The sequence below is a fragment of the Eutrigla gurnardus genome, assembly GCF_963514095.1.
Source record: "Eutrigla gurnardus genome assembly, chromosome: 10".
Lineage (NCBI taxonomy): Eukaryota > Metazoa > Chordata > Actinopteri > Perciformes > Triglidae > Eutrigla > Eutrigla gurnardus.
In genome coordinates, this window is record NC_139924.1 from 10,633,321 (window position 1) to 10,659,807 (window position 26,487).

Consider the following 26,487-nt stretch of genomic DNA (forward strand, 5'->3'; position numbering starts at 1 on the left):
ACCAACACCAAATATGTAAAGTGTCCTGAGATAACTTCTGTTGTGATATGAAACTATAAATAACATTTAATTGAATATTATTTAAATTGAATAGTAGAAATACTCAAGTAAAGTGCAAGTACCTCAATAATCTACTTAAGTACAGTACTTGAATAAAAGTACTTAGGACTGGTTACTTTCCAACATTACTTTAAGGAACAAAAGTGCTCGTTATCCAGAATAGTCCCAGATTTGTATTATATTATTTGATTATTATTTTCGATGCATTACCTTTATAATGAAAAATATAAAACTTTGCATCTTGAAATCATGCATCTTTACCTGTGCAGGTGTTGCCGCTGAGCCTGTAACCAAGGCGACAGACACACCTGTAGCTGCCCAGCGTGTTGTCACAGCGACCGTTGATGCAGGGCTGCTGAAGGCACTCGTCGATGTCTGAGGATGTGACAGAGGGTGTTCTTAAGTTGTGGAACGTGAAGCAGAAGCACAAACAACCTGAACACGTGAAGAAACAACAGCCGTCCTGCCGCCGCAACACTGGAATGAACTCCCTGCTGATGTGAGGACCGCAGAGTCGCTCCCCATCTCCCGTAAGAGACTCAAGGGGGGTTGTTCAGAGTTCACCTGGACTCTGCTTAGCCTCCTCCCTCTACTACCCCGCCCCCTCCCCTACCAAAAACATAAATAAATAAATAAACATAGTACTCATTGCTTGTTTGTATGTACTTGCACATACCTGAGTATTTTGCACTTTGTATCTTAGCACTTTTCTCTGTTGTATACCAGCTACGGGACTTAGCAATTGGGCGTGCTCAAAACTTCCATCCATCCATCCATCCATCCATCCATTGTCTACCGCTTATCCTGTATTCAGGGTCACAGGGGGGCTGGAGCCGATCCCAGCTGTCATTGGGCGAAGGCAGGGTACACCCTGGACAGGACGCCAGTCTATCACAGGGCCAACATGTAGAGACAAACAACCATTCACGCTCACATTCACACCTACGGGCAATTTAGAGTTGTGCTCAAAACTCGTTCTTGTGAAATTCTTACTGTACTGATAGCGATATAATGTTACACTTTTTTAAAACAAATGTATATATTGTCAGTCGCTTTGGATAAAAGTGTCTGCTAAATGTCCTAAATGTAAATGTAAATGTAAATCTAAGTGTGCATCACCTTGACAACTGGTCTGCTGGCTGCTGCTCTTGTACCCGGATGGACACACACACCTGTACCTTCCTATGGTGTTCACACACTCTCCCACCGCGCACACACCTGGAGACTGCACACACTCATTCACATCTGCACACACAGATGCAAACACTGTAAATACTGCTGAGGTTCATAAAGTAGCACCGCTGCACTCACTCAACTCTGAAATATATTTCAGATGTTTGAGGATTTTTTGATATTCACTTATGCAGCAGTTGTTTAGTTGCCCGATGTAGGTCTGTGCATTCTTCACTGTATTGGACTGCAGGAACCACATTGACCCCAGCTGGATTCTGGGTATTTTGTCCTTGGGGTGGACAATCTTTTGCCTCAGAGTGTTGCTGGGCTTGAAGTGCACAGGGATGTGGTGTTTATTGAATATCCTCCCGAGTTTCCCAGAGACATCTACAATGTAGTAGATGACAATGTTGTGTATTTTGTTGTTTTCTTCTCTGTCTGTGTCTCTTTGTTGTGTTGATGGAAGGTCAGTTAGGGGATCCATAAGTTTTTAGAGCTTCCTGATTTGTTTCTGCTGAAGCTGGACAATGTGGTGTATGCAGTCCAATGCAGTGAGGAATTATATCACAGAATTAACAACCCTACAAGAGGTTAAATATCTAAACTCCTCACTAGTCAGTTAGAACTGAAGAGGCCTCTTGGATGAGAGGAGAAACGTCTTCAAAAAGCTGAAGTCCAGTTGCCTACGATAAAGCTTTCATATATTTAACATACTGCTCAAATATTCAAAAACATTAAAACAAATAAAAAACATTTTTGAACAGAAAATCAGTCATAAAATATTCAGATAAAATACCCCCCAAAATGTATTAATATCATAAAACACATTAGTTGAAGTTGTATTAGGGCCACTGTAGAGAAAAAAAGAAAACGGAGTCGAGAGACGTGGACAATATTCTGAGAAAAAAAGTTGCAAATTTGCTAGTTTTACAGTGGCAAATTTGCGACTTTAAAACAAGCAAATTTGCTTTAAAATGTTGCTAGTTTTAACGTGAAGTTTGATCGGGTGGTTTGGCTAAGCTAGCGGTAGCTTCCACTTGTTGTCATAGTAACAGCAAACATCCGGGTCAAGCTGCGTGTTTACTTCCTCTATGACCTAGCGCTAGCTTAGCCAAACCACCCAATCAACAAACACCCAATTTGGCCCATATAAAATTAACCAACAATAACCATCAACAGCCATCACCCTAAGGACCTTAGCAAAGCGTTGTCACACGTTGGGATGGATTAATTAGAAAGATAAAAGCGACATTCATGGGAAGTTAGCTAGCATTAATGCCGGTTGTTAGCATCGTAATAAACATTGATGTTAGCATCGTAATAAACTAGCAAATTTGCTACTTTAAACGAGAAAATTTGTGATTTTTCCCTCAGAATATTGCCCACCTCTCTCGGCTCGTTTTTGTTTTTTCCTACAGTGGCCCTAATACGTCATAAATATGTGACAAAAAATTGGTAAAATATTCTACAAATATTTGTAATATATCAGCTAAAATATATCAGTATAAACAGAGAACATTTTTAAAAATAAAATATTATACCCCCTGCCCCCCACAAAATTAATACCAATTAAATAATAGTGCTCACCTTGGCAGTACGTGCGCTGAGCGTTGGGCTGGTATCCCTGATCACACACACAGGTGTGTTTTCCACCTGGCTGATCCACACAGCTGCCATGCCCACACACACCTGGTCTGCCCTCACACACACCGCGCACTGCACGCACACGCACACAGACACACACGCACATTATTTCTAATTTATTTATGTGTCCTTATTAGGTCGATAACTTCATGAGTTGAGATGTTGTAACTGTGACTCAATCTGTAAATAAAGTTTGTGAATTTGATGCTTGATGACGGTCCAGAACATAATATTGTATACTTTCCACAGGAATTCAACATTTGATGTGAAATCTTTCATTAGAAGAAAGAAAACGTGTCTTTTCCATTGAAGTTTCCCAAAGTCCCGAAGTTCGATTCTTTGCTCAGAGTCAGATATCAACTGGCATTGAACTCAGGTGGAAATTGTTTATACATGTGGACAACAGGTGTGTGTGTGTGTGTGTGTGTGTGTGTGTGTGTGTGTGTGTGTGTGTGTGTGTGTGTTTAATATCTGCACTAAGTGAACACAGATACAAGCCTGCTCTGCCTGAGTCTTTGTAGTGTTCAATGAATGCATGCACATCTACAGACACTGATATACAGTATAACCACATGTAGTCTGTCTGGTCTCTGGCTGTGCTTGGAGTTTACTGGTACTCACACTGGACTCGGGCCGGTCGGGTTGTCGGATGGACAGCTGGTGTGCTCTGCAGAGGAGGGAGCTCTTCGCTGGGCCTCGACCCACGCTCTGGGCTCTTTGGCAGGGCCGGAGTGTGAAGAGAGTCCCCTCTAGCTGGCTGGTCGGGCCGGGACACAGAGGAGGACTGACCGCCGGCTGAGGAGACAGCACTCATCTGACTGAGTTTTCAGCAATTAAGTGCTTTGCAACACACCATCAGTTAGTTTTCTCACAGAGTATGGAGCTAGAACAGTCTCATAATTCATAAATGCACACAGAAATTCATAAATGCACAAAAAAGATTTACAAATGTATTTGGGGATTTGTATATACATGTGACTCAAAACACAAATACATTTTCAATGCACACACAAATGTGTTTCATTTCATATGTAAGTAAAAAATATTCACATATAAAAAACAAGATTCATAAACATATTTCCAATGCACACACAAATCTAAAAAAAAATCACAAATACATGAATGTTAAAGTATTTGCAATCTTCATCAAATACGCATTTGGGGCTTGTTACATTCATATATGAACTGTTGGACCTGTATTTACAAAGTGCTTTTAATTTGTAAACCTCCCTGCATTTGTGTGTGAAACTTTTGAGACTCCCCTGACGTGACTCTGATCCACAAATGCGTTTTTTCTAAGAGGAGGTTGTCTGTAGCCAATCAGATGTCTCCCTCCTTTACAGCCAATCACGTGAGTGCGTTGCGTTGGAGGGATATGGGTGCTAGAGCCAGAATCGACCTTATTTCTGGAGATAATTTCCCTTCTTCCTGTGCTCCCTGTCTTTATGCTGTATAGATTAGGTGTACAGTTATATAAATATCTATTTTTCTTTTATAAAGAAGCATTTTATGGAAGTAATTTATTCCCTCATTCTGGGGAAGATGAACCGGTGCGGGCGGAGTTGTGTTTTAGACTTTTGGGGGAGACACTCACGTGATTGGCTGTAAAGGAGGGAGACATCTGATTGGCTACAGACAACCTCCTCTTAGAAAAAACGCATTTGTGGATCAGAGTCACGTCAGGGGAGTCTCAAAAGTTTCACACACAAATGCAGGGAGGTTTACAAATTAAAAGCACTTTGTAAATACAGGTCCAACAGTTCATATATGAATGTAACAAGCCCCAAATGCGTATTTGATGAAGATTGCAAATACTTTAACATTCATGTATTTGTGATTTTTTTTTAGATTTGTGTGTGCATTGGAAATATGTTTATGAATCTTGTTTTTTATATGTGAATATTTTTTACTTGCATATGAAATGAAACATATTTGTGTGTGCATTGAAAATGTATTTGTGTTTTGAGTCACATGTATATACAAATCCCCAAATACATTTGTAAATCTTTTTTGTGCATTTATGAATTTCTGTGTGCATTTATGAATTATGAGACTGTTCTAGCTCCATAACAGAGACCCTGTTACCTTGACTCCTTGTGGACGGAGGCTTTGGTCTTGGTTGTGTTGTGAACGACGGGGCAGTGTCAGGCTGGTTCTGCTGAGTCCCGGGTCTGCCTGGAGTCTGGGTTTTGATGATGGTGCTACCATGCTGCACAGGCCTGGAGGAGTTAGAGCCGACCAGGTGGGGTTGAGGATGGGGCTGGGGCCGGGGCTGGGGTTGAGGCTGGGGGTGGGGCTGGGGTTGAGGCTGGGGGTGGGGCCGGGGGTGGGGCTGGGGGTGGGGCTGAGGCTGAGTTGGACTGGGTCTGATGTAGGTACTGCTTGTACTGGCTGATCCAACGCTTGATCCGACAACTGAAGCAGAACTCGCTCCTCCAGAGGAATAGGGTTTCTGTTGAGACCTGGATGCTCCACTGCTACTGGACCCAGAATCAGGACCTGAGATGGGGAAGAGTGGAGGGATGAACGTTTTGTGTTCTGTGGGGGCTCAGTTTGCAACTGAGTTAGTCAGACATCGGGTTTAGTCCAATTTAAGTGAAGAAGCATCTATGCAAGTTGAAAATATTTCAACACAAGGAAAAAAACATTTTTCCTTTTACGAATAAATTGAAAGAAATGATAAACAACATAATGCAGCTTTCTTCAATTCATTGCACTCAAACATTTTGATGATACAACCTCTCTTTGTCTGGTGTGACCATTAGCTTTATGTGGCTAATCTTAGCTAGATTTGGTTGATAATGTAATGATGCTATATTTTACCTGTGTTTTGGGTTTATGATTTGGCCACCAGAATTATTTACACTTTGTTTCTAAGAACTTCTATAATATCCATGAGCCTCAGCTGCTGTTGCTATGGTGAAGAAGCCAGTCAGAGGTGTGAATCAGAGTGGTAGTTGCACTTGAGAGTAGAGAGTAGAGTATCAACCGCCATGATTGCAGAGCCATGCTTCTAGATACACTCTAATTTAAATACCAAATAATTATATTACTGTTCTCATTACATGTATCATTTCTGTTATATGGATTGACAATGTTGTAATGTGTTTATCCTTATTGGGCCCTGATAAGTATAAAAACCTTATCAGGGCCCTTTTGACATGATGTAGTTTCTGTAAGTGTCCACGAATGTGGACATCGGTCCCCCGCTAAGCATAATTAAGTATTATGGTATAGACAACCCAAAATGTGATTTTCACACATTTCGACGCCAGGTCTTAAGAGGTTAAAATAAAACGGAAATGTATAGGTGTTATTCAGAGGAGGCCATGAGCAGACCGTATACAGTTACCCTGGTTATCCTGGTGGACCAGTGCAGCTCCTCGGCTTCCCAGCTGCTCGGTGACTCTCTGGTTGAACTGCAGGGCTGAAGCTGAGTAGTGGTAACCGGGACCGGCTGGACAGATCTCTTTAAAGGCCACTAGAGAAGCAAAAGGGACTAAATCAAAAGTTTCATGTCCAGGCAAAATTTCAATAAACTCATTCATGTATTCATCTTCAGCAGGGTGAAATGGTTTTATATGACTGCTGCATGTTTGTAAACCACTTAACAGTTGCAAACATCTTCTAAAGCAGCTAAAGCCTGCTCAAAATGTAACTGCATGTCACATGTACGCATTCATTTACATAGATATGTAAGAATTTGCATATATGAATAATCATTATTTGAAGAAAAAACTAGAAGGGGCTACGCAGTCATACTAGCAGCTCTGTGAGTTTGCACTTTGAAACAGTGGTGCTATGAGCTAAAAGCTAACATTGGCATGCTAACATGTTCCTGCTGTAGTTTGTTAGGTGTAATGTTTACCCTTTTCACTATCTTAGTAAAATATTATGGTTAAAGCTGAGGCTGAATGTCAGTAGTTCTGCAGGTAAAGATAATGTATTGGACACATTAAAACGTTGACCTGATGATGGCGTTATTTTAATTCATCCTATGAGAACCCAGAATGTCTGCAAAACATTTGGTATATCAAGTAGATATTTGGGAAAATATGTGAAAACTTTGATCTGCTAATAGCGCTAGCTGGAAAGTCAGAAGAGCACCAAGGTTAGTAGGATTCATTCTCTGGGGACCATGAAGTATGTATCAACTTGCTACAGCATGCCATTGTAGCAGGCTAGTGGCGTTATGCTAACAGTCAGCTAGCATGTACATGGTTAGCTTGCTGGTCCCTGTTAACCAACCTGAACCAAAGTAGGGACACCTCTGGCAGTCGGGGCCCCAGGCTTTGCCGACTCGGCTGCAGCAGCAGATTTGCTTGGTGATGTTTCTGAGGATGGGCAGAGAGCAGGAGGATGGACCCTGACCCGAACCCAGAACCCGGTGACACTGACCCTTCTCCTCCGATATCACGCTCTGGGCTGAGGAGGACACACGGGAGGACAGGCGATGCGTTACAAAAGGCCTTCCTGGAGCTGGTCTGAGTCCAAACAGACTTCAAGCCGAGGCACCAGCAGAGCGCTGCATGCAGAATCAGTACATGCTGTTAAAATCAACAGAGACTATACACACACACATCAAGCAAGCTCTGACATCACAGCCCCCCCAAACTTCCCTGTGGTTTGATTGGATATTAGGAATGAAGAGCATAAAGCCTCTTCAGAGCATAAAGAAAAGATGCGATTCCATATAAAAAAAAAGATATGTAAGGTCAAACCTGAGAGACAAATAATTGTACCATATACATTTGCACTTCAAGAAAGTGTGGAACGATGTAATTAGACAAAGTAAGTGCTGTAAGTGATGTCTCTCTCTAAAGCTACGTTTCCTGTGTGCTTCCAGGATGTAACGTTACTCACTAACTTTACCATATATGGACATGACTTGATAATTTTTATTCACCTCAACATTGCCCTTTGTTTAGACATGCATGTTTGTTTACAACATCACCAACAAAATGCCAGAATAAACACGATTGTGCACATGGGAATTTTTTTCTTCAAATTTCTATTCTAATGTCTGAATAAGTGCATTTCTCTTTTAAAGGTTGTACCTGCATTATTATGGTGTGATATTATCTAATTATGTTTGGGACAATATATGGTCCAATAACAAATTCATCATGACAGGCCTACATAACAGCAGCTTTCCCTCTCTGGTCTGTTGACGACACCCACCAATGATGTCACAGTGCACCAACACACCATGGGGTACACTTCTACATCACTGCAGCAAGATGAGAAGTTAAACCAATGAACTTTCAGGGGTTGTTAAGTTAAGACACAAACAACAAACAAACAACACAACTGAGTAGAAACTCAGACAAACAGCCAAGACAACGTTGAGCCACGAGTTTGATCAGCACGGCCTGGGCAGAGCAACGCTGTCTCCTAGAAATTAAGTTGATCTACTACAAATCTGTATCAGAAAATACAAAAAACATTTCTAAAAAGAATGATAGGAATTACATTTTTCAGATACATAATTACTCAGAAAGTTCCTTATAATTTCGGAACAGATGTTACACTAGTACATGCCCAAAATTACAGTCTATTTTAATATATACGTTTTTTTTTAAATGAACGTATATGCAGATAGAGTTTTCCTTTAATATTAACTTTCAAATTATTCATAATCACAGTCAGAGAAAGATCCTGGTCTTTGTAAAACATTGAAATAGTAAACATCAAAATATGAATAACAAATTGTATTTAATTGAGTAAATGAAGCAAACATTGTTATTTCTAGGAGACAAATTTGGACAAAGAGGAAAGAAACCAACAAACCTCCATCACACGCACACACGCACACACACACACCACACACACACACAGACACACATGCACACACTTCCAGCCAGGTTGGAAGCAACAGAGCGACAAGGCGTTATCAGGTTTAATAAATCAACTTTTGATTTTATCATTGGTTACCAGGCAGACCAGCATCCTGCAGCAGACTCCCCCTCCCCTTCCCCCTCCTCCTAAGTGAATGCCGGTTAGAATAAGCAGATCACCAGTCAGGCTTCACCAAACGTATGTGAGCAGCGAACTTCACCCGCGTTTTTACTGATCTCCAGCAGAACAAGGAGTTCTACTGACGCTGAACATAACAAAGAAACCGTTGACCTTCGACGGAACAACACGCTGACTTTCAAACAAACCGTCTGTTGACCTTCAGTGATTTCAGATGAACTTAAGTTTCATGAACTCTGCAGCATTTTCTTTAATACACAGCAAGTATTAAAGGAGCACTCCTCTTTTACACGTCAACAGGATGTCATTGATCAGGAGGTCAATCAAGTGGCCCGTGACCCCCCAGTCAAGCGGCCTCCGAGCTCCATCCGTTTCTGGGAGGGTCAGGTGGCCGCCACCAGTTCCTGCGCTGGTGGCGCCTTCACCCTCAACAGTTCCTGCCTAAGCGACTCATTCGTCTCCGGTTCCTGCATCGGCAGAGGCTCAGCTGTATCCAGTTCCCGTGTTGGCGGCACCTTCGCCATCCACTGTTCTGGCATCAGCAGCGTTTTATTCAGGGCATTTATGTGGAAACAGTGCAGAATGAAACTTTTCTGTATTACTTCATATTTTCTTTGTTTTCATGCATGTTTTCAATTCCTGTCCAAGGGTGCTCCGTTCATTTTAAGCCACAGTTAACTTTATTTGAAATCTATATTCATTGTTTTGCATGTGACTAATAAATTGATAAATTGTACAAGTAACAAAATATGTCAGCACAATAATGTTAAACTAAGTACTTTTGACACCTACCCAGTTGTAGATCCGTAACCATGGTAACCAAATTATGATATTAGTCTATCTATGTCTGCTACAATTTATACGATATACAGCTTTCCGCAGCTGTCTGTTGCGTTGTCATCATTGCAGTATTGCATTGTGAGATGTTTTTTGCCGGCATAGTGTCCAGTGTTTGCATACTATGATAATTAACTGAAAATAGTATGCAATGTGAGTATTATTGGTGTCATACTAATGTTATAATAATAACAAATATCACACTGTTTAGCGGTGGCATGTTAGCATGAAATATCAGATTCGTCCACCAGAGAGCAACATTTTCTTTTAACAATCTAAAGGACTCCTTAAGAGTTATTTCATGTTAAAACAATAAATAAAATCAGCCGATATATATGGCGATCAGGTTTTTCAAGGTCAAGGTCAACAGTCGTCCAAATTTTAGCACTGAGCTCAGATGGTTTCAGGAAGTTCTGACCTGGAGTCTGCATTATTCCTGATATCATTCCCAAGCCGGCGGCTGTGCGTGTGTGTTAGCACGTGTGTGTATGTTACTTACAGATGCAGATTCCATGTGAAGCATCGAGGATGAACCCCGCCCTACACACACAGCTATAGCTCCCCCTGGTGTTCACACAAATCCCGTTCTCACACAGCCCCGGGTAGAGGCACTCATTCACATCTGCACACATCACCACACATGAACACACACACACACACACACACACACACACATTAATGCGTATACAAACACACTCACACACACACACACACACACACACACATTAATGTGTATACAAACACACACACACACACACACACACACACACACACACACACACACACACACACACACAGACACTCACACACTTGCTCACAGATGACTACAGCTTCTGACCACAATACATGTTTGGAGCGTCTTGTGTTGACATCAAACATCACATCGTGGTTTCAGATAGTCCGACTTCAGTTACGCACATCATTCATCGTATTGTCACTGTTGTTTTTCATCACCATATATACGATGAAGACGTGGTTTAGAGTTCATTTAAAGGAAGGTCTGTTGCACCATGAAGAAAAATTACATTTTTCAGTACTTACCATAGAAAAAATAATATCAGAGCAGTGTGTGTGCTGGTGCCATCGCGACTGCCGAGAAACTAAATTAGTCAAATTTAACACTTTAAGTTCACACTTCATTCACTTACTCTTATCACACTGTAGGGAACAGCACTGATGTTGTCAGATGACTGACATCTTTGCTCGGCTCATTTTTTCAAGTTCATTACAGCAGTGGAAATAACAAGCATGCAAACACACCTTAATAGCAGACAGCTGGCAAGTTGCCAGCTTGGTATTTCCACCATTTTTTCATGCTACACTGGTTACAGAAAACGAGTCGTGCAGAATGCTGGTGAACAGCAGAAGCACTGGGTCTGATGGTCCTTGTGCCTGTATATAATAAGTGGATTGCTGTTCCCATCTTGGATCGTGGATTTTTTTGCAACCGGTGAACAGAAGTGACCATATTTGGACTACGGGTGGATCTGATGAACACAAGCGAGTGTCTACCCGAGCAGCAACCTTACTGGATCTGGATCCATCTGGATTCTGGTATGAAACTGTCAAACAATGTTAGCTTCTATTCCTACCCGAAGTGAACTTTACAGCTAAGTGTTGAATTAATCTTAGTAGCAAATTGCATTGGTAGCATGGTAGCGACAGTAACAACGCTGTGGTAGCGACCTGTCAATCACAAGGTAGCCCGGCCCTGAAGCATGCGCTGCTTTCTGGTCTGTTTGACTCTAAATGGACTATAATTTACTTTGAACGTCATGCTGGATTGAAGAAGACTTCAAACTAGAGATTGAGACCATAAACTCATGTTTACAATGTTTACTGAGATAATAAATCAAGAGAGAAGTAGGATTATTTTCTCATAGTTGACTATTCAATCAGAGAGGAGTCGCCCCCTGGAGGCCAGTAGATGGCAAGTTTAAGGCACTTCGGATTTGGCTTCACTATTAAGAACCAGAGGTTCCCGCCTGGTCCACTCTCTATGTGTGTGTGTGTGTGTGTGTGTGTGTGTGCGCGCGCTACGTCAGATTCAGCAAACACTCCTCACTTCATTACTTTTTACCTTAGTATCATAGTACAAGAATAGAATAAGAATCGTTATGCTCACACAGTTCTTGCATAAGGCCCAACATTCCTACTAAGCTGATGAAGAAAATGAGTTTTCTTTTCATGGCTAGGCACAAGAACAGACTCTGTTGTTGCGAACTGCAGTGAAAAACCCACTTGAGAAGCATATTGTAAATGTGTACTAAACATGTCCAAATCATGCTCCTAAAACCTGCATATTATCAACATATCACACATGTCGTCATTTGAAAAACCTTCACTCAGATTAAGAACTGATTCCGAATATTCAGATGAAATAACACGACCCGAATCAAATTCACATTATTGTCATATTCAGAATAACCGTGTGCATGTAAAGGTAATAAATGCCTGGTTAAAAGACACTCATGGTGCAGAAATCAAACCTGCAACCATCTCATGACAACCTGTCTGTGGCCTCTGACCTTTCACCTTCTTCCTGTGTGTGTTTGTGTGTTGAACTCACCGACACACTGCGTTCCATTGGTTTGCTCAAAACCAGTAGGACAGCTACTGTTGCTTTGACCTGATGATGATAATTAATGGAATATGTATTTAATTATAATCTGATCACATAGAAAAAATATACAATAATAAACTGTAGGTACAAAATGAATAAAAACACAGATAAACTGTGAGGGGAAATATTATTTTAACAAGGTTTGAAATGGACCTCAGGATTTAGGTTTATGCTACATTAGTTATATGTGCAGACCCAAATAAAAGTGCCTTAAAACACGTCACAAATATGTCATTTCATCAGTAATTCACTGTAGTTTTTTTTTTTTTATCAAACAAACAGGAGGAACGCGTGACTTTGTTGGGGACTACTTCCAGTGGCAAATTAATCCACATTTGGTGCTCTAGTGAGTATGTGTATGCGAGTCCAAATTAACTAGTGTGTGTTGATTGATGTGTTTTTAATGGAGCTCTATGGCATAAACGAAGAAGGCATTACATCAGGGACTTGACAAAAAACACCCCGAACACCAGACTCTGTTCATTATTCAGATATCTGAACAGAAACACCAGAATAATGTGTGTGTCTTCTCTGCTTACACTCTCTATGGTTTTAAAGGTGTATTACATCATTCTTTCTCATTTGACAGAGTGATGTGAAGTTGGACACCAACAAGTGAGCTAACACAATTCCCTGTGTGTGTGTTTGTATGCATGCACGCGCACACACATGTGCAATGTCTAATGTGTGTGTGTGTGTGTGTGTTAGTTAAAGGCCTACAATCCCACAGAGCCACATTCCTTTACTGTTAGTCAGCTGGACAAGAACATGGAGAACGCATCATTACTGACTGTGTGTTTGTGTGCGTGTAAGTGTGTGAGAGAGCACACACGCACACACGCACACACACACTATGTCAGATAGTTATATAAGCAGCTCCATTGGAATATTTCCAAAATATTTTAGTCATAAAGTAGACTTTCAAAGGGAGATAGAAATATTTCAGTGTGTGTGTGTGTGTGTGTGTGTGTGTGTGTGTGTGTGTGTGCGTGCGTGCGTGTGTGTGTGTGTGTGTGTTGGCAGTACTTTTTTATTTTTGGTCAAATATCTCAACATCAATATCAGGTACTTTTCAGTGGAAAATCTGAAAATAAAGATGTCAGATAAATGTGGAGTAGCATAAAATGCCAAATACTTGGAAATGTACCTTTCTAAGAGTAGAGGGATTTGGGATTTGGGACTATATAAATATAATTGAATTGAATATTTGTTTGGTTTTGCTGGCAGCCAATCAATGCAAGCGTTCTTTGATTATACCTATAGAGTCTGTGGCAGTTCAGCATGCTGATATGGCATCAAAAAAAGTTTAACATTTTAGTTATGACAGAGTATATCTGCTCCGTGGTATTATCACAAGTCCTTCTTCCAGCACTACAACTCATTGACTCATGGAGAAAGTCCTGGATTACTTGATATGTGGACAAAGTCACTCATGACGAAGATGTCACTTTATGGAGGGCCTTGTTGATGAATAAATACATTAGAAGGAGTACTACTAGTGGTACACCTGTATGTGTGTGTGTGAGTATATTTCTGTGTATTACCAGGACAGAGGACACAGTCAGTGATCCCCCAGGCCTTCCCGATCCCTCTGCAGCATATTTCCTTGCTCCTCAGACCGGGTAGAGGAGAGCTGCACTACACACACACACACACACACACACACACACACACACACACACACACACACACACACACACACACACACACACACACACACACACATTAACATACTGCACTGTAGAAGTTATCCTGTTTATCCAGAGGGAAGTTCTTGTGCAGCAGTTACATTGCAAAGTGGGAAAGAGTAAAAACATTAAATACATACAATGCCAAAAATATAAGGACATTTACAGCAGATTAACAGCATTTACGGCAAAGTTGTATGGTATATGTATATAACAACAACAAAAATGTCTTAATTCCTTTAAAAACATCATTATTGTTGCACAACATTATTTTCCTAAAACAGTTTCTTATTAAACAAACAGGAAGAAACAGTCCATTTGTTTGGAACTACAGTATTTACAGCCAATATCTGTATATGGGATCAAAATACCTAATCTTCTTTTTGGGTTTTTAGTTTATAATTTCATCTATTTTGTTAACACCTACATAGATAAATAAAAACCCATCTCTCTCTGGACTCAAACCGTCTCTACAACCTGCAGCCTGTCAGTCAGTTACCAGGGCAACACTGTTATGACGGAAGCGCACGTGATTTCCTTCCTAAACATGTTGATGAAGTTTGCGATGCTTCACTTCACTTCACTGGTGATAAGTTAGATTCTTTACATGCTAACGTGCTAATGTTAGCTACAGCTGCTTTGCTAACACTAGCTACAACTGCTGGATTGCTGCTGGAACTGCTGATTCCCTCAGACGACTGTGTTCGCAGCTTTGCAAAGCAACGCCCCTTAGTGACATAGTACATTCGACTGACCAATTGTACAACTTTCATTACTGCCTTACTTACTTACTTACTTACTGACTTACTCTACTTACTTAGTCTGCCTCAGAACGACTTTGAGGGCTGGTATTTGGTCTTAAACCAAAGTATTGGTCTCATTAAAATGTAGACCTGATGATTGGACTAGATGAAACCAGTTACAATCCATCCTGAGGGGAACATGAATGTGTGAACCAAACTTCATGGCTATCCATAGTTGTTGAGATATTGCACTTAAGATCAGAAATGTGAACCTCATGGTGGTTCTAGAGGAGATATTTCTGTCTGGACCAAAGTAGTGGACCAACCAGCTGACATGCACAGAGCATAGCTACATGGTTTTTTGATGCATATTGTACGGCGCCAATGTGCTTTGGAGAGTGAAGCTTGCAGTTTCAGAGTCTGTTGGATATCAGGGCTGTGTGACAGCAGCTACTGCAGCCGAAACAAAACTACATTTTATTATCAGCATGAAATATGGCCGAGGAGGGATTTTCTATTCGAGAGCAGAGTGCGAACATGCTGAAAGTCTGCAGCCAGAGAGCTAATGTGAACCAGAGACGTCTTCTCTCAGGCTTCAGTCCCTATTACAGGATCATAAATCACTCGTTACGTTACTTTCATCAGTAACTTTCTGCAGCACTGTGATAAAAAAAGAAACAAACTATGCTCACGTGACCTTTACCTCACTTAAACTCATTTAAAGGACAAATGCGCATTTTTCTCTTTCAGGATGCTCCATTTCAAGGATTTTCACACACTTCAAGTGGTGACTTCACCCAATATTTAGCATAAAGTCAGTGAAAATATATTAAATTTAGTGTAACTTCCGTTACTTCCACATTTTTGTGCACTGATTGAAATAGCAACTACTATTTGATGGATTGAAGTTGAGTCTAGGTCAAAGTAATGGACCAGCCTTTGCCTCTCACAGAGCCACATCGCCAATATGGTATTTTTAACACTTTAATACTTTTGCTCTGCTAACAGTCCAGTACTAACAGATTTAAGTATAGTATAATAGCCAGATGATATCCTGATGAAAAAACAGTTAATTGTGCCGGTAGGAACAGGTGTTGCTGTTAAAAGTGAGTCCTCCGGCTGCGTCTCACCTGTCCGTCTTTGACCTCTCTGAAGCAGTACTTGAACCCGGCCTGCTGGGTGAGTGTGCCGCCTCCCCTCGCCGTCTGGGCCTGTTGGCCTGCTGGAGCTGGGGCACCTGCCGACCCCGAAGACGAGGAGATGGTCCGCAGGGTGGGACTGAATCCAGACACCTGGAACGAGATGAGGAGACAAACTGCTCAGAAACATCCATTTGTAACACCATCACCCAAAACTGTTAGTGTTGCTTGTTGTCGTCACCTTCAGCACCTGGTGGATCTTCACACTGGCCTCTGGAGGATGCTGCACTCTGACCTTCACCATGGAGGTACCGGGAGCTGCGCACACACACACACGCACACACACACACAAACGCACGCACACACACACACACACACACACACACACACACACAAAACATGATGGTACACGTTCAGATGTTATAACAGCACTGAGGTTTTATTTCATAAAGTAAATGTTTGACTTTTTGTGAAATCTTTCTCTCTGAAGGGGTGTTCACACCGAACGCGACCCAATTTTCCGTGTCGTGTGAGTCATTCGCATTGCCCCTGCTGGATGCACCGGAGAAGACCATGGGGGAGCGCTCACACTAGTCAAACAAACTGGCAGTCAAACGTGCTTGGGCACGGTAGGATTGCCTAGTTTGAGTATGCTGTAAGACTCACTGATGAACGAGTAATGTCTCGCTGGGTTTTTTTTTCAGGGGGGGTTAAAGCGCACAGGGTCTTTGGGGGGTGCCGCAGGTATTTACTAGTCCAAGCCAGTAAGGTGTCAGGAAACCGTAGATATTTTTCGTGATTTCATAAAACTGTAAAGCCTAACAAAGCTGAAAACGAGCTGGACTGTATGCATGACGCATGCTGCTGATGATCTGTGAAATAAACACATAAATCATACTTATCATGAAGTCAAAGGTCACTCACCTCCAGACCTCCCTGTGTCTGTGTTCTGTCCCAGTGGCAGGAGGACCTCAGACTGGGTCAGCGCCTGATTGGCTGCCATGGCAGAGCGCAGCGCGGGCTTGATGATATCATTGGTGGAGGCTGCAGCTGCAGCTAAGGAGGTGGGAGCAACAGGGATCTGGCAGAACTTCCCGGTGAAGTTTGGTGGGCAGAGACAGCGGTCCTTCTGCAGGCAGATGCCTCCGTTCTTACAGAGCAGAGGACAGAGGACTGTAGGAGACAGAACAAAGACCTGATCAGACCACCATCTTTGTTTATGTGTTCGTCGAAGTGAAGGGAGCAGGTGAACTGACAGTGGTGGGAGTATTTGTAAAAGTATTAATACTAGTGTTATCTCTCTTCTTTCCTCCATTTCCATTGATTAACTTACTTTAATGATCAGCCATTATTTCGATAAGTATTATATTTCAATTTTTCTACGAATCATTTTTGTCAGAAATGCATATTTTTTCATTTTTCAAATGATTTTGGGACAGTTGTCATTGGAATTTTGGGGATTTTTGGGGTATATTTTGGACCCATCTTTCACAATTTTTCCCAGAACTTATAAAAATATTTCAATCTTGGCGTAAAGTCAGATTCAGACTTTTTCATCAGCGAGGCTTGTGATTGCTTCATTCACTCCTGGGAAAGCGTCTGCTTTCAGAGAGGTGTAAGCCTTTACGTACTTGTTCCTGCAGTGTTGCTGCTTTCATTTACAACATTTTCCCTGAAAAGTTACGAGGTCTTGAGAAGGAAACTGGCACTCCAGATTACCCTGAAAATGGATCCTTGCTCCCATTTACACATGAGCCTATGCAAGAAATGTTCCTGAAAACTTCAACATCCCTAAAACGAACCACACCAGAACCCTCAGATCCACCCACCTCCGCCTGTTGATGGTACCCCCTTCATGGAGGGACAGGGCTTCCTCTACACATGCCGAGTCTGGTTATGCTTTTAAAGATGCATAATTTAAGATTATTTTTGTTGATGTAGTTTTTTCTTTTCCAGCAGCATAGTTGGCTACTGACCCGGCCCTTGCTCTCTGAGAAGACAAGGGAAAACTCCCACAGAATTCCGAGAATTGGAATCACATTTCTGTCTCGTTTTATTGGAGCGATAATAATGGAACATTGGAATGACGTGTGGCAATGTCAGTCGAATTCAGACCATCACAATCTTAGTTTTTAGACAACACTATATTGATTTGTTACCCTCACCAATGGCAAAAAAACATAATTGTGGCTGCTTAAAACCAAGATCGTGATGACTAAGCCCAAGATGGTAACAGGCAAAAACCAAGATGGCGATGTACATAACCCGAGGTGGCAAGACCCAAGAACCAAGATGACCATAGCCAAAAACCAAGATGGCAATGTCCACAAACCAAAATGGCATGTACCAAAGACGATGGCAAAAAAACATGATGGTGATGGTTAAAAACCAAGATGGCGATGGCTTAATGGCGAACATTCAAGATGCAGCCGGAGAGATCCACAATGAGCTTGAAGTCACTATAAAGCAAAGAGGAGCTGCAGATGCAGCTGATCATTCTCTGACAGAGACACCCATCACGTTGTCACTTCACACATAAATATTAAAGTATTCTAATAAAACATATCAACTTTAATGACATGACATAACAACACTTTTTCAGTTGTTGTGTTCACATCGCTGTATTGTTACCATTACTAAAGTACTTCATCATGGTTTACTGTCTGTGTGTGCGTGTGTGTGTGAGAGAGAGAATCTGTGCTGACTTAAAGTGTTTGCATGTGCATGTGTGTGTGTGTTAGAGAGAGAGAGAGATGTTGGTGTAAATACAGTGACCTAATTATTATCCTGGATCGCCCCACAGATGGACTGCATCAACCCACACAGAGAAAACAAAGGAATGGAAAAACAGGCGTTCAGGCATAAACAAGGAGAGATAAAGTGATGCAAACACATATGAAGGGAAAGAAAGAAATAACAGAAAGAAACACAGTTCTGTCAGGACAACTAAAGTAAAAAATTACACGAGAGAGAAATCTTTTCCGCAACTTATTGTAAATTAGGTAGTTAGATTTGGCGGTATGGCTCTGTCCAGAGGAAGTTCCCCCGTCTTTTTCATGAGCTTCATGAAAAGCAGAGACCGGGAAGCGCAGCAGCTTCAGGGTACTACCCTCCCAGTTGGACTGGGACTGCAACTCTATGCCCCCCAAACAGAGCAAGCAACAATGGCAACAGTATGCCAATGTTTCAAGTTAAACACGTTCTTGAGGAGGAGCTGGGGTGGAGGTGGGATGCAAAGCAGCATGTAGAGGAAGCAGCGAAAGTAGACAGTAGAAAGTAGACTGATGCAGCTTAAATAAGGCGCCCTAAATGATAGTGGCCACTTATGAGCGAGGGAAATGGATCAGCTGGTGTGGATCAGCTGATGTGGGCATTTAACCCATGAGATACTAATGGCTGACGGCGGGCTTGACTACATGGCCTGCCAGAACTACCGCAGAACGCTCGATTTCTGTGGCTCACAACACAACATCTGACATCAGCTTTAATACAGTTGATGCTAACATGCTAACAAACAGCTGCTTGTTTCCACATCCAGCAGTTACAGAGCAACATGATGATTCATAGGGAGCCTTGTGTTCATGGCCACCTGAAGAATGTAAATCCAATATTCTCTCTCTAATATGTGATATACTCATAAATAATTCTAGGCTGTATTGTCCTTCTGGTTTTCCACCATCTTCCGATGCAAAACAGATATTAAAATGGTATAAAATACGATTTATAAAGAGTGAAATTTAACTAGAGGCTAAAATGAGATAAAAAAGCTAGAGAGCAGACTAGCGGTTTACAGACTTTTACTTGGACACAATGGTGTTTTGTTAAATGCCAACATCAGCATGTCAGTTTTGTGCGTTAACATGCTGACATTGGCCAGTTACCACTAAGGCTGAGGCTTATGGGCATGGCCTAGTTCTGCAGATAGAGAGGGCTCCAGGATGCTACATTAGTATCAGCTTTTTACTCTGTTGGTGATTTTCTGCAGAAGAGATTTAATTTTGAGGTGGACTCTTCCATATTTTGTTTTCTGAAACCATTGCCTTTTTTTAAAAGAATTGTTCGACTGATATCCATCACTGGTTGTTTTTAAAAAATGATAACATTCCTTTCTGGGGTCTACATTTAAAAACATACAATAACCATTTTAATTAACTCCAATATGCAATGATGACGTACATTAGTGAGTTCATACAGTTTGGCAACTGAAGCACGACAGCGTGCAACAGCTTGTCAAGAAGAACATTAACATTAAGATGGAGAATTCAACCAAAACAAATATACCCCAACCCTGTTGGAATAACAACTGACAACTGAACAAGTAAAAAAAAAAAAAATGTTTAAAGCATTTAACTCGTCTGGATGGCTGCGTCAAAATGCCAAAATGTTAGCTAATATGCATGTGCATATCTATGATGGCCTTAGCTGTAAAAGGGTCTATTAAAACACCATCATTGTTAAAACAGTACTGTACAGTAAAGTAGTGTACTACTACTGTACCATACTGCGATACCATTCTAGTATTCTGTGCAACACTAGTTTGAGAATTGTACCTCACGGCTAGTTTAAACATTCACACATGACCAACGCAATATCCTGGGAATGTGTGTGTGTGTGCATGAAAGAGAGCGTTATGTTAATGATAAATGGAAGCCATATGTCAGTGGTGATTCTCCCTCCTCTCTTGTTCCTTTCTCTGTGTTTCTTTTGTCAACTTTACATCCAAATAAAGCACACAGGTTTTCACCAAACATTAAGAAGATCAATGCAAAGGAAAATGCAAATGAATGCACTTCATTAGCTGATGGAGATGAACGGCTGGTGGAGTTAATTCTGCAGTCAGCAGTATTGAAATATCACAGAAGAAGACAAAGTGACATGAGGTCATTGTTTTAAGCCAACAAGCACACACAAGTACTCTTCTTTACTTTTTAAATATTATTGGATCAAATTCTCTTCAAGAGTAACTCAACCTGCCAAACACTTGTTTCAACTGAAAGTAGTGTCATTGATGGATTAAGGTCCAGTTCTTGACATTAAAGTGTATTTTCATGCATAGTGACTGCCTTCTTCTGGTTGAAACCTGCCTATTGACTCTGTGGGGGACTATCAGTACTAGAGAGGCGCATTAGTTCTGAACTTTTCAGTGAGGTTGTGAGCTGCTAATGCTAATTGCTAGCTTACACATTAACTGCATTTTGTCACTATGAGATGTTTGCAGCACTTCCCTTATCATCATCACAACAATAGCCATCATGCCCATTATGTCTCTTTATTAAAGAGTCATTTCAGTGAGTGACACTCAGAAAGATTAACCCACCATTTTACAGTAGTTCATATTATGATTGTGGACAGCAAAAGTGTGTGAATGCCAAACTTTCCTCACCACCATCACCTGATCTCCACTCTGGTTTACTTTTATGCACAACTTGAGAATGTGCCACTGCTTTTCATTTCAGCTCACTAAATGTTGACCATGTTTTTGTTTGTTTTTCTTCATATAAATGAATGAAGAAAATCTAACCTGTGATCAGTTAAAACTGTACGACTAATCACTGGCTCCGGTTCAGATCCCAAAGCACGGCCCGATATCAAACAGCTGCAGGTCACATGACGCAGCTGGAGCAGCTCTACACGTTGCATGTGTAACCTCACATCAGATCCCTCATGACTCATGCTTTTGTAGGATACGAAGCTGCAGCTGATGACTACAGAGATACCACATGGAGACAATAGGCGAGTGGCTCGCAGAGGATGTTTGCACAATTGTGAGCTTTTCTCAACCTTCCCCTGTAGCGGGGCATCACAGGGCGACACCAGCTCCCAACAAGGACCGGCAGCCTGTTGCTCCAAGGTTCAGGACTAAAATGACCCCAAACCAAGACCATTCATATCGCAAAGACATCACTCTTCTAATAAGCAATCAGAGGCATCACTGTGCAGTCACCATTCACTGCTCGCTAACAATTTCTGTTTATGAAGCACTTGTTTAGAACATCCCTCCACCACAATAGCACCTGTTGTCTTTATTGTAACTATGATTTAAAAGGACAAAACTGAGGGTTTCAGTCTGCAGACTCATAGATTTAAAACCATAGAAATAAAATTGAGGTATAAAAATGGACATTCCCATTCAAATCAATTGAGCAGGACAGTCAACACAGCAACATCATGTGTGTGTGTGTGTGTGTGTGTGTGTGTGTGTGTGTGTGTGTGTGTGTGTGTGTGTGTGTGTGCGTGTGCGTGTGTGCGTGTGTGTGCCATCATGCCGGCTGTCTCTGTTTTATAAGTAAGTAAGACAGATGGCATGAATCGGCCTTAACAGATCCAACACTTTACAGCACCACTGATGTCTGTTGTCACCATGACAACCAACAACAACCGCCATTTTCTCTACGGCATAGAGTTCAAGCCCTTTCAACTAATCGATTACTTCCACACCACACATGGGACAAGGAGGTTAGCTGGACTTACAGACTCTGAAGGCCGGTCCATGGGAGTCGTCTCGCCGGCCTCCTCCTCCCGCCTCGCCGCTGCTGTACAGCGTGGTCACGTTGCCTCTCTCGCAGTAGTTGACACATCTGTCCTGGTTGCAGCGCACCTTGCAGATGGTGGGCGTGAACACCACCTGGACCCGCTCCACCCCTCCTCCTGCTCCTCTCGAGACAGTTTGTCCATCAGCTGGCAGAGGGGAGATGATGACGATGAGGACAGACAACAGGAAGCAGCAAAGTCGAGGCTGCAGCATTTTGAGGGTTTGCGGTCAGAGTTTCTGAGAGAGTTGCATCGTCCGAGCTCCCAAACCTCTCCCCTCTAACTCTACCTCTCTCTCTCTCTTTCTTACTCACTGGTGGAGTGAAAACCAGCGTCGCAGGAAAAATGGGAGGGAAGGAAGGCAAACGAGCAGACGCTTCCCCTCTCTCGCTCGGCACTCTTGTTTTTCCCTAAACACACTGTGTGTGTGTGTGTGTGTGTGTGTGTGTGTGTGTGTGTGTGTGTGTCTGTGTGTGCTGGCGAGAGAGCAAGCGAGCAGAAAGTTTGAGAGAGAGAGACAGAGAGAGAAAGAGAGAGAGAAAGAGAGAGAGGGAGGCAGAGAGATAATTGAAAGCAGTGTGCAGGACTGGGCTCTGCTCCAAACAAAATGTTTAGCAGGGATCTGGTCCATCAATCCACACTGAGAGAGAGAGAGAGAGAGAGAGAGAGAGAGAGAGAGAGAGAGAGAGAGAGAGAGAGAGAGAGAGATTATTAGTCAAACTCTCTCTCACTCTCTCTCTTTCTCTCCTAACTTTCTCCTATTCTTTTTTATTGGCCTGTTTTCTTGGTTCGAGCAGAGAGCTTCTTCTGCTGCTGCTGCACACAGTTTCATAACAGAACATTAGGGGATGTCAGGCTGATGATGCAACCCTGGATTGGGTTTCAGGCGCCGACATTCACTAAACATCTCGAAGCTAAAAGTAGCTCCTGACTGCAGAGGTTGGAAGAACCTCCTGAAACTCACAATAAAGCTCCACCAACCGATGTTTGGACCACTCGTTTCCAGCAGAAACATGTTGTGAACAGAACACTGACATGAGTTATTAATGTGCAGCCACGAAGCTGGAAAGTGTCAAAGATCCCTCTGAGAAACAGTTAAAGATGAAGAGAAGAAATCATTGCAAACAGAAACTGGAAGCTTAGCATCAAAATGTGTGCTGATTTAAACAAGAGCAGGTTCCTGTTTCACAATAAGGCTTTTATAATGATTGAAGAAAACAGATTCAACATCAGAGTTCAGCAGTATTTGGCCCTGTCATGTGACTCTGTGACTCACGTCCACTACATGGAAGCTTCAATCATTTAATTCAAACTGTTTGTCATTAAATAAAACACCCAGTGTCTGAATGATATTGTATTTATCTGTTAGAAGGAGAGAAAAATATCAATATAAAAGCTGATTCCTAACTTTTGAAAACAATGAGCTGAAAGTCACTATAAAGCATATATGTATTCACTATAGAGAAAATCCAGTGCATGTGTGTCTGTGTGTGTGTTGATGTATGTTAATCTTGCGGAGTTGACCAGTCAGAGGTTAAATCCTGAGCAACAATGAGAATGATTGACGGCTGTGGAGACGAGGAGGTGTGAGGGATTCTTCAGGGGATTTGTTTGTGTTTTTGTGAGCAGATCTGAGCTCTTTAAGTCTCTGCATGAACAATAACTTTATTCACACACACACACACACACACACACACACACACACACACACACACACACACACACACACACACACACACACACACACACACACAGGGGTTACGGGGTCTATCCGTTTATACTGGCCCATTTTGAAACCTGGACTGTTGTTGTTTAACGCTCCGTTTTGCGATGTTGAATTGTCTGATCAACCAACAAGCTGACAACAATCAGGAAACCACTTCAAATCAGAGCAGCTCGAATACTTTAGTCGTCTGTCTGCAGTTTTCAAAATCATATTTCCAACATGGCCGCTGTCAAAACATCACTTATTATCTGCTGTAATATAACAATCTTTAATATCTTTATGGGATCATCGGTTGATTGGTAATTGCTGCTTCACATTAAAAGCCCACAACTGGACAAATATGGGAGGGCTTTTATTGTGAAGTTATAGGACCCACCCTGCCAGAATTTTTGATTTTGTTAAATATTTTCTTTGAGAGCGGGAGTGTAAATGTATCTTTATTCTGGCCCGTGGTTTTTAAAAAGACTTAAATACTGAGAGATCAACAGATGCCTGACTTAAACTTGGAACATGTGTGTGTGTGTGTGTGTGTGTGTGTGTATACACATCGTAGAGAGAGTAGAGAGAGAACAGAGAGTGTGAGAAAGGCATTAAATCAGTAGAAGAATTTAGAGTCAAACACACACACTGTTGTTAAAGAATTTCCACAGAACTTCCCTAAATTCCTCTTGGATTTACACGTTATGATCAAAGAGGAAGGAGGTTGAGGTGGTCAGATGAGTCAACAAAATGTTGGACTTCCTGTCAACGTTGATTTCTTTTAAACCACATAGCTTTCTTTAGAGTTGTAACAATGGGACTATCAGCAGAAAACGTGTGTATAATAATCAAATAATAGTTTGGGTCTTTATGTGTGATGGTTCCAGTTTCCCAAACGTGAGAATTTGTTGTTTTTCCTCATCTGTCAAGATGGTGAACTGAGTATTTGCCTGTTGTTTGGATCTAAACCCAAACATGTGAACACATCATCACCATGGTTCTTCTGGTGTTGACACCAATCGTTTCATCGAAATAAGATTTATTTCTGAAAATGATCATGAATTGCAGCTCTAATCCAATATCATCTTTACCAAACCTGTTTTGTTCCTCTCATACATTATAATTACAGCTATGATTAGGTCATAGAAAGTAACATGACTAATAATAAAAGTTCACAACTAATTTTGGAAAACAGGTTGAAAACTGAATAAAAACTTTTATCCTTTGGTGTTTTTTTGTAATTGTCAGAAGAGAATTTGAAGGTTTGTACAATAACTCGAAAGAAGGCGTTTCATGTTTTTTTCTCTGACTTGTAAACTTATAACACATGAGAGAAACAAATCATAATGCAACAGTATGATTGAGCTGGTCCTAGTTTTCCTCAGGGGCCCAGCGCTGCAGAGGGCCGTTATGGTGTAAAGGCCGGTTGTTTCTGCTGCTGTTTGTCTATGAGCTCATGTCCTGAGTGAGTGACCTCAGACACCCACACACACACACACACACACACACACACACACACGCACCCACACACACACACACACACACACACACACACACACACACACACACACACACACACACACACACACACACACACAGTGTACAGCCTGAGCCAGTGAAGCAAAACAACAATAAAACAAACAGTAAAGCAGGAACACTGAACATTATAACAACGTCCATCATCATCGCACTTCACCTGTCTGCTTCTTAAAGCAACATCACCAGATTCTTCACCTTCTCTCTCCATCGGTCTACTGTGTGTCTTTACTGTCTTCTACTGTGTGTCTTTACTGTCTTCTACTGTGTGTCTTCACTGTCTTCTACTGTGTCTTTACTGTCTTCTACTGTGTGTCTTTACTGTCCTCTACTGTGTCTTTACTGTCTTCTACTGTGTGTCTTTACTGTCCTCTACAGTGTGTCTTTACTGTCCTCTACTGTGTGTTTTACTGTCCTCTACTGTGTGTCTTTACTGTCCTATTCTGTGTGTTTTAAAGTCCTCTACAGTGTGTCTTTACTATCCTCTACTGTGTGTTTTACTGTCCTCTACTGTGTGTCTTTACTGTCCTCTACTGTGTGTTTCTACTGTCCTCTACTGTGTGATTCTACTGTCCTCTACTGCATGTCTTTACTGTCCTCTACGGTGTGTCTTCACTGTCTTCTACTGTGTGTCTTTACTGTCCTCTACTGTGTGTCTTTACTGTCCTATTCTGTCTGTTTTACTGTCCTCTACTGTGGGTCTCCACTGTCCTCTACTGTGTGTTTTACTGTCCTCTACTGTGTGTCTTTACTGTCCTCTACTGTGTGTTTTACTGTCCTCTACTGTGTGTCTTTACTGTCCTCTACTGTGTGTTTCTACTGTCCTCTACTG

General features: G+C 41.7%; 1 protein-coding gene across 2 annotated transcripts in view; it reads right to left on the bottom strand.

The window, feature by feature from the left end:
* The window catches only part of ltbp4 (latent transforming growth factor beta binding protein 4), a 40,705-nt gene extending 17,971 nt beyond the window's left edge, over window positions 1–22,734 (bottom strand). For both annotated transcript variants that reach the window (XM_084018940.1, XM_084018939.1), the window contains exons 1-14: window positions 22,355–22,734; window positions 16,808–17,056; window positions 16,125–16,201; window positions 15,875–16,036; window positions 13,858–13,951; window positions 12,260–12,319; window positions 10,190–10,312; window positions 7,126–7,302; window positions 6,230–6,358; window positions 4,963–5,376; window positions 3,499–3,672; window positions 2,821–2,949; window positions 1,180–1,305; window positions 322–435 (exon numbers count right to left, since the gene is read on the bottom strand). In XM_084018940.1, coding sequence (XP_083875066.1) covers window positions 322–435; window positions 1,180–1,305; window positions 2,821–2,949; window positions 3,499–3,672; window positions 4,963–5,376; window positions 6,230–6,358; window positions 7,126–7,302; window positions 10,190–10,312; window positions 12,260–12,319; window positions 13,858–13,951; window positions 15,875–16,036; window positions 16,125–16,201; window positions 16,808–17,056; window positions 22,355–22,628 — 2,302 coding nt within the window. In that variant the 5' untranslated portion in view covers window positions 22,629–22,734. The remainder of the gene's footprint in view (window positions 1–321; window positions 436–1,179; window positions 1,306–2,820; window positions 2,950–3,498; window positions 3,673–4,962; window positions 5,377–6,229; window positions 6,359–7,125; window positions 7,303–10,189; window positions 10,313–12,259; window positions 12,320–13,857; window positions 13,952–15,874; window positions 16,037–16,124; window positions 16,202–16,807; window positions 17,057–22,354) is intronic.
* Window positions 22,735–26,487: the final 3,753 nt, after the last annotated feature.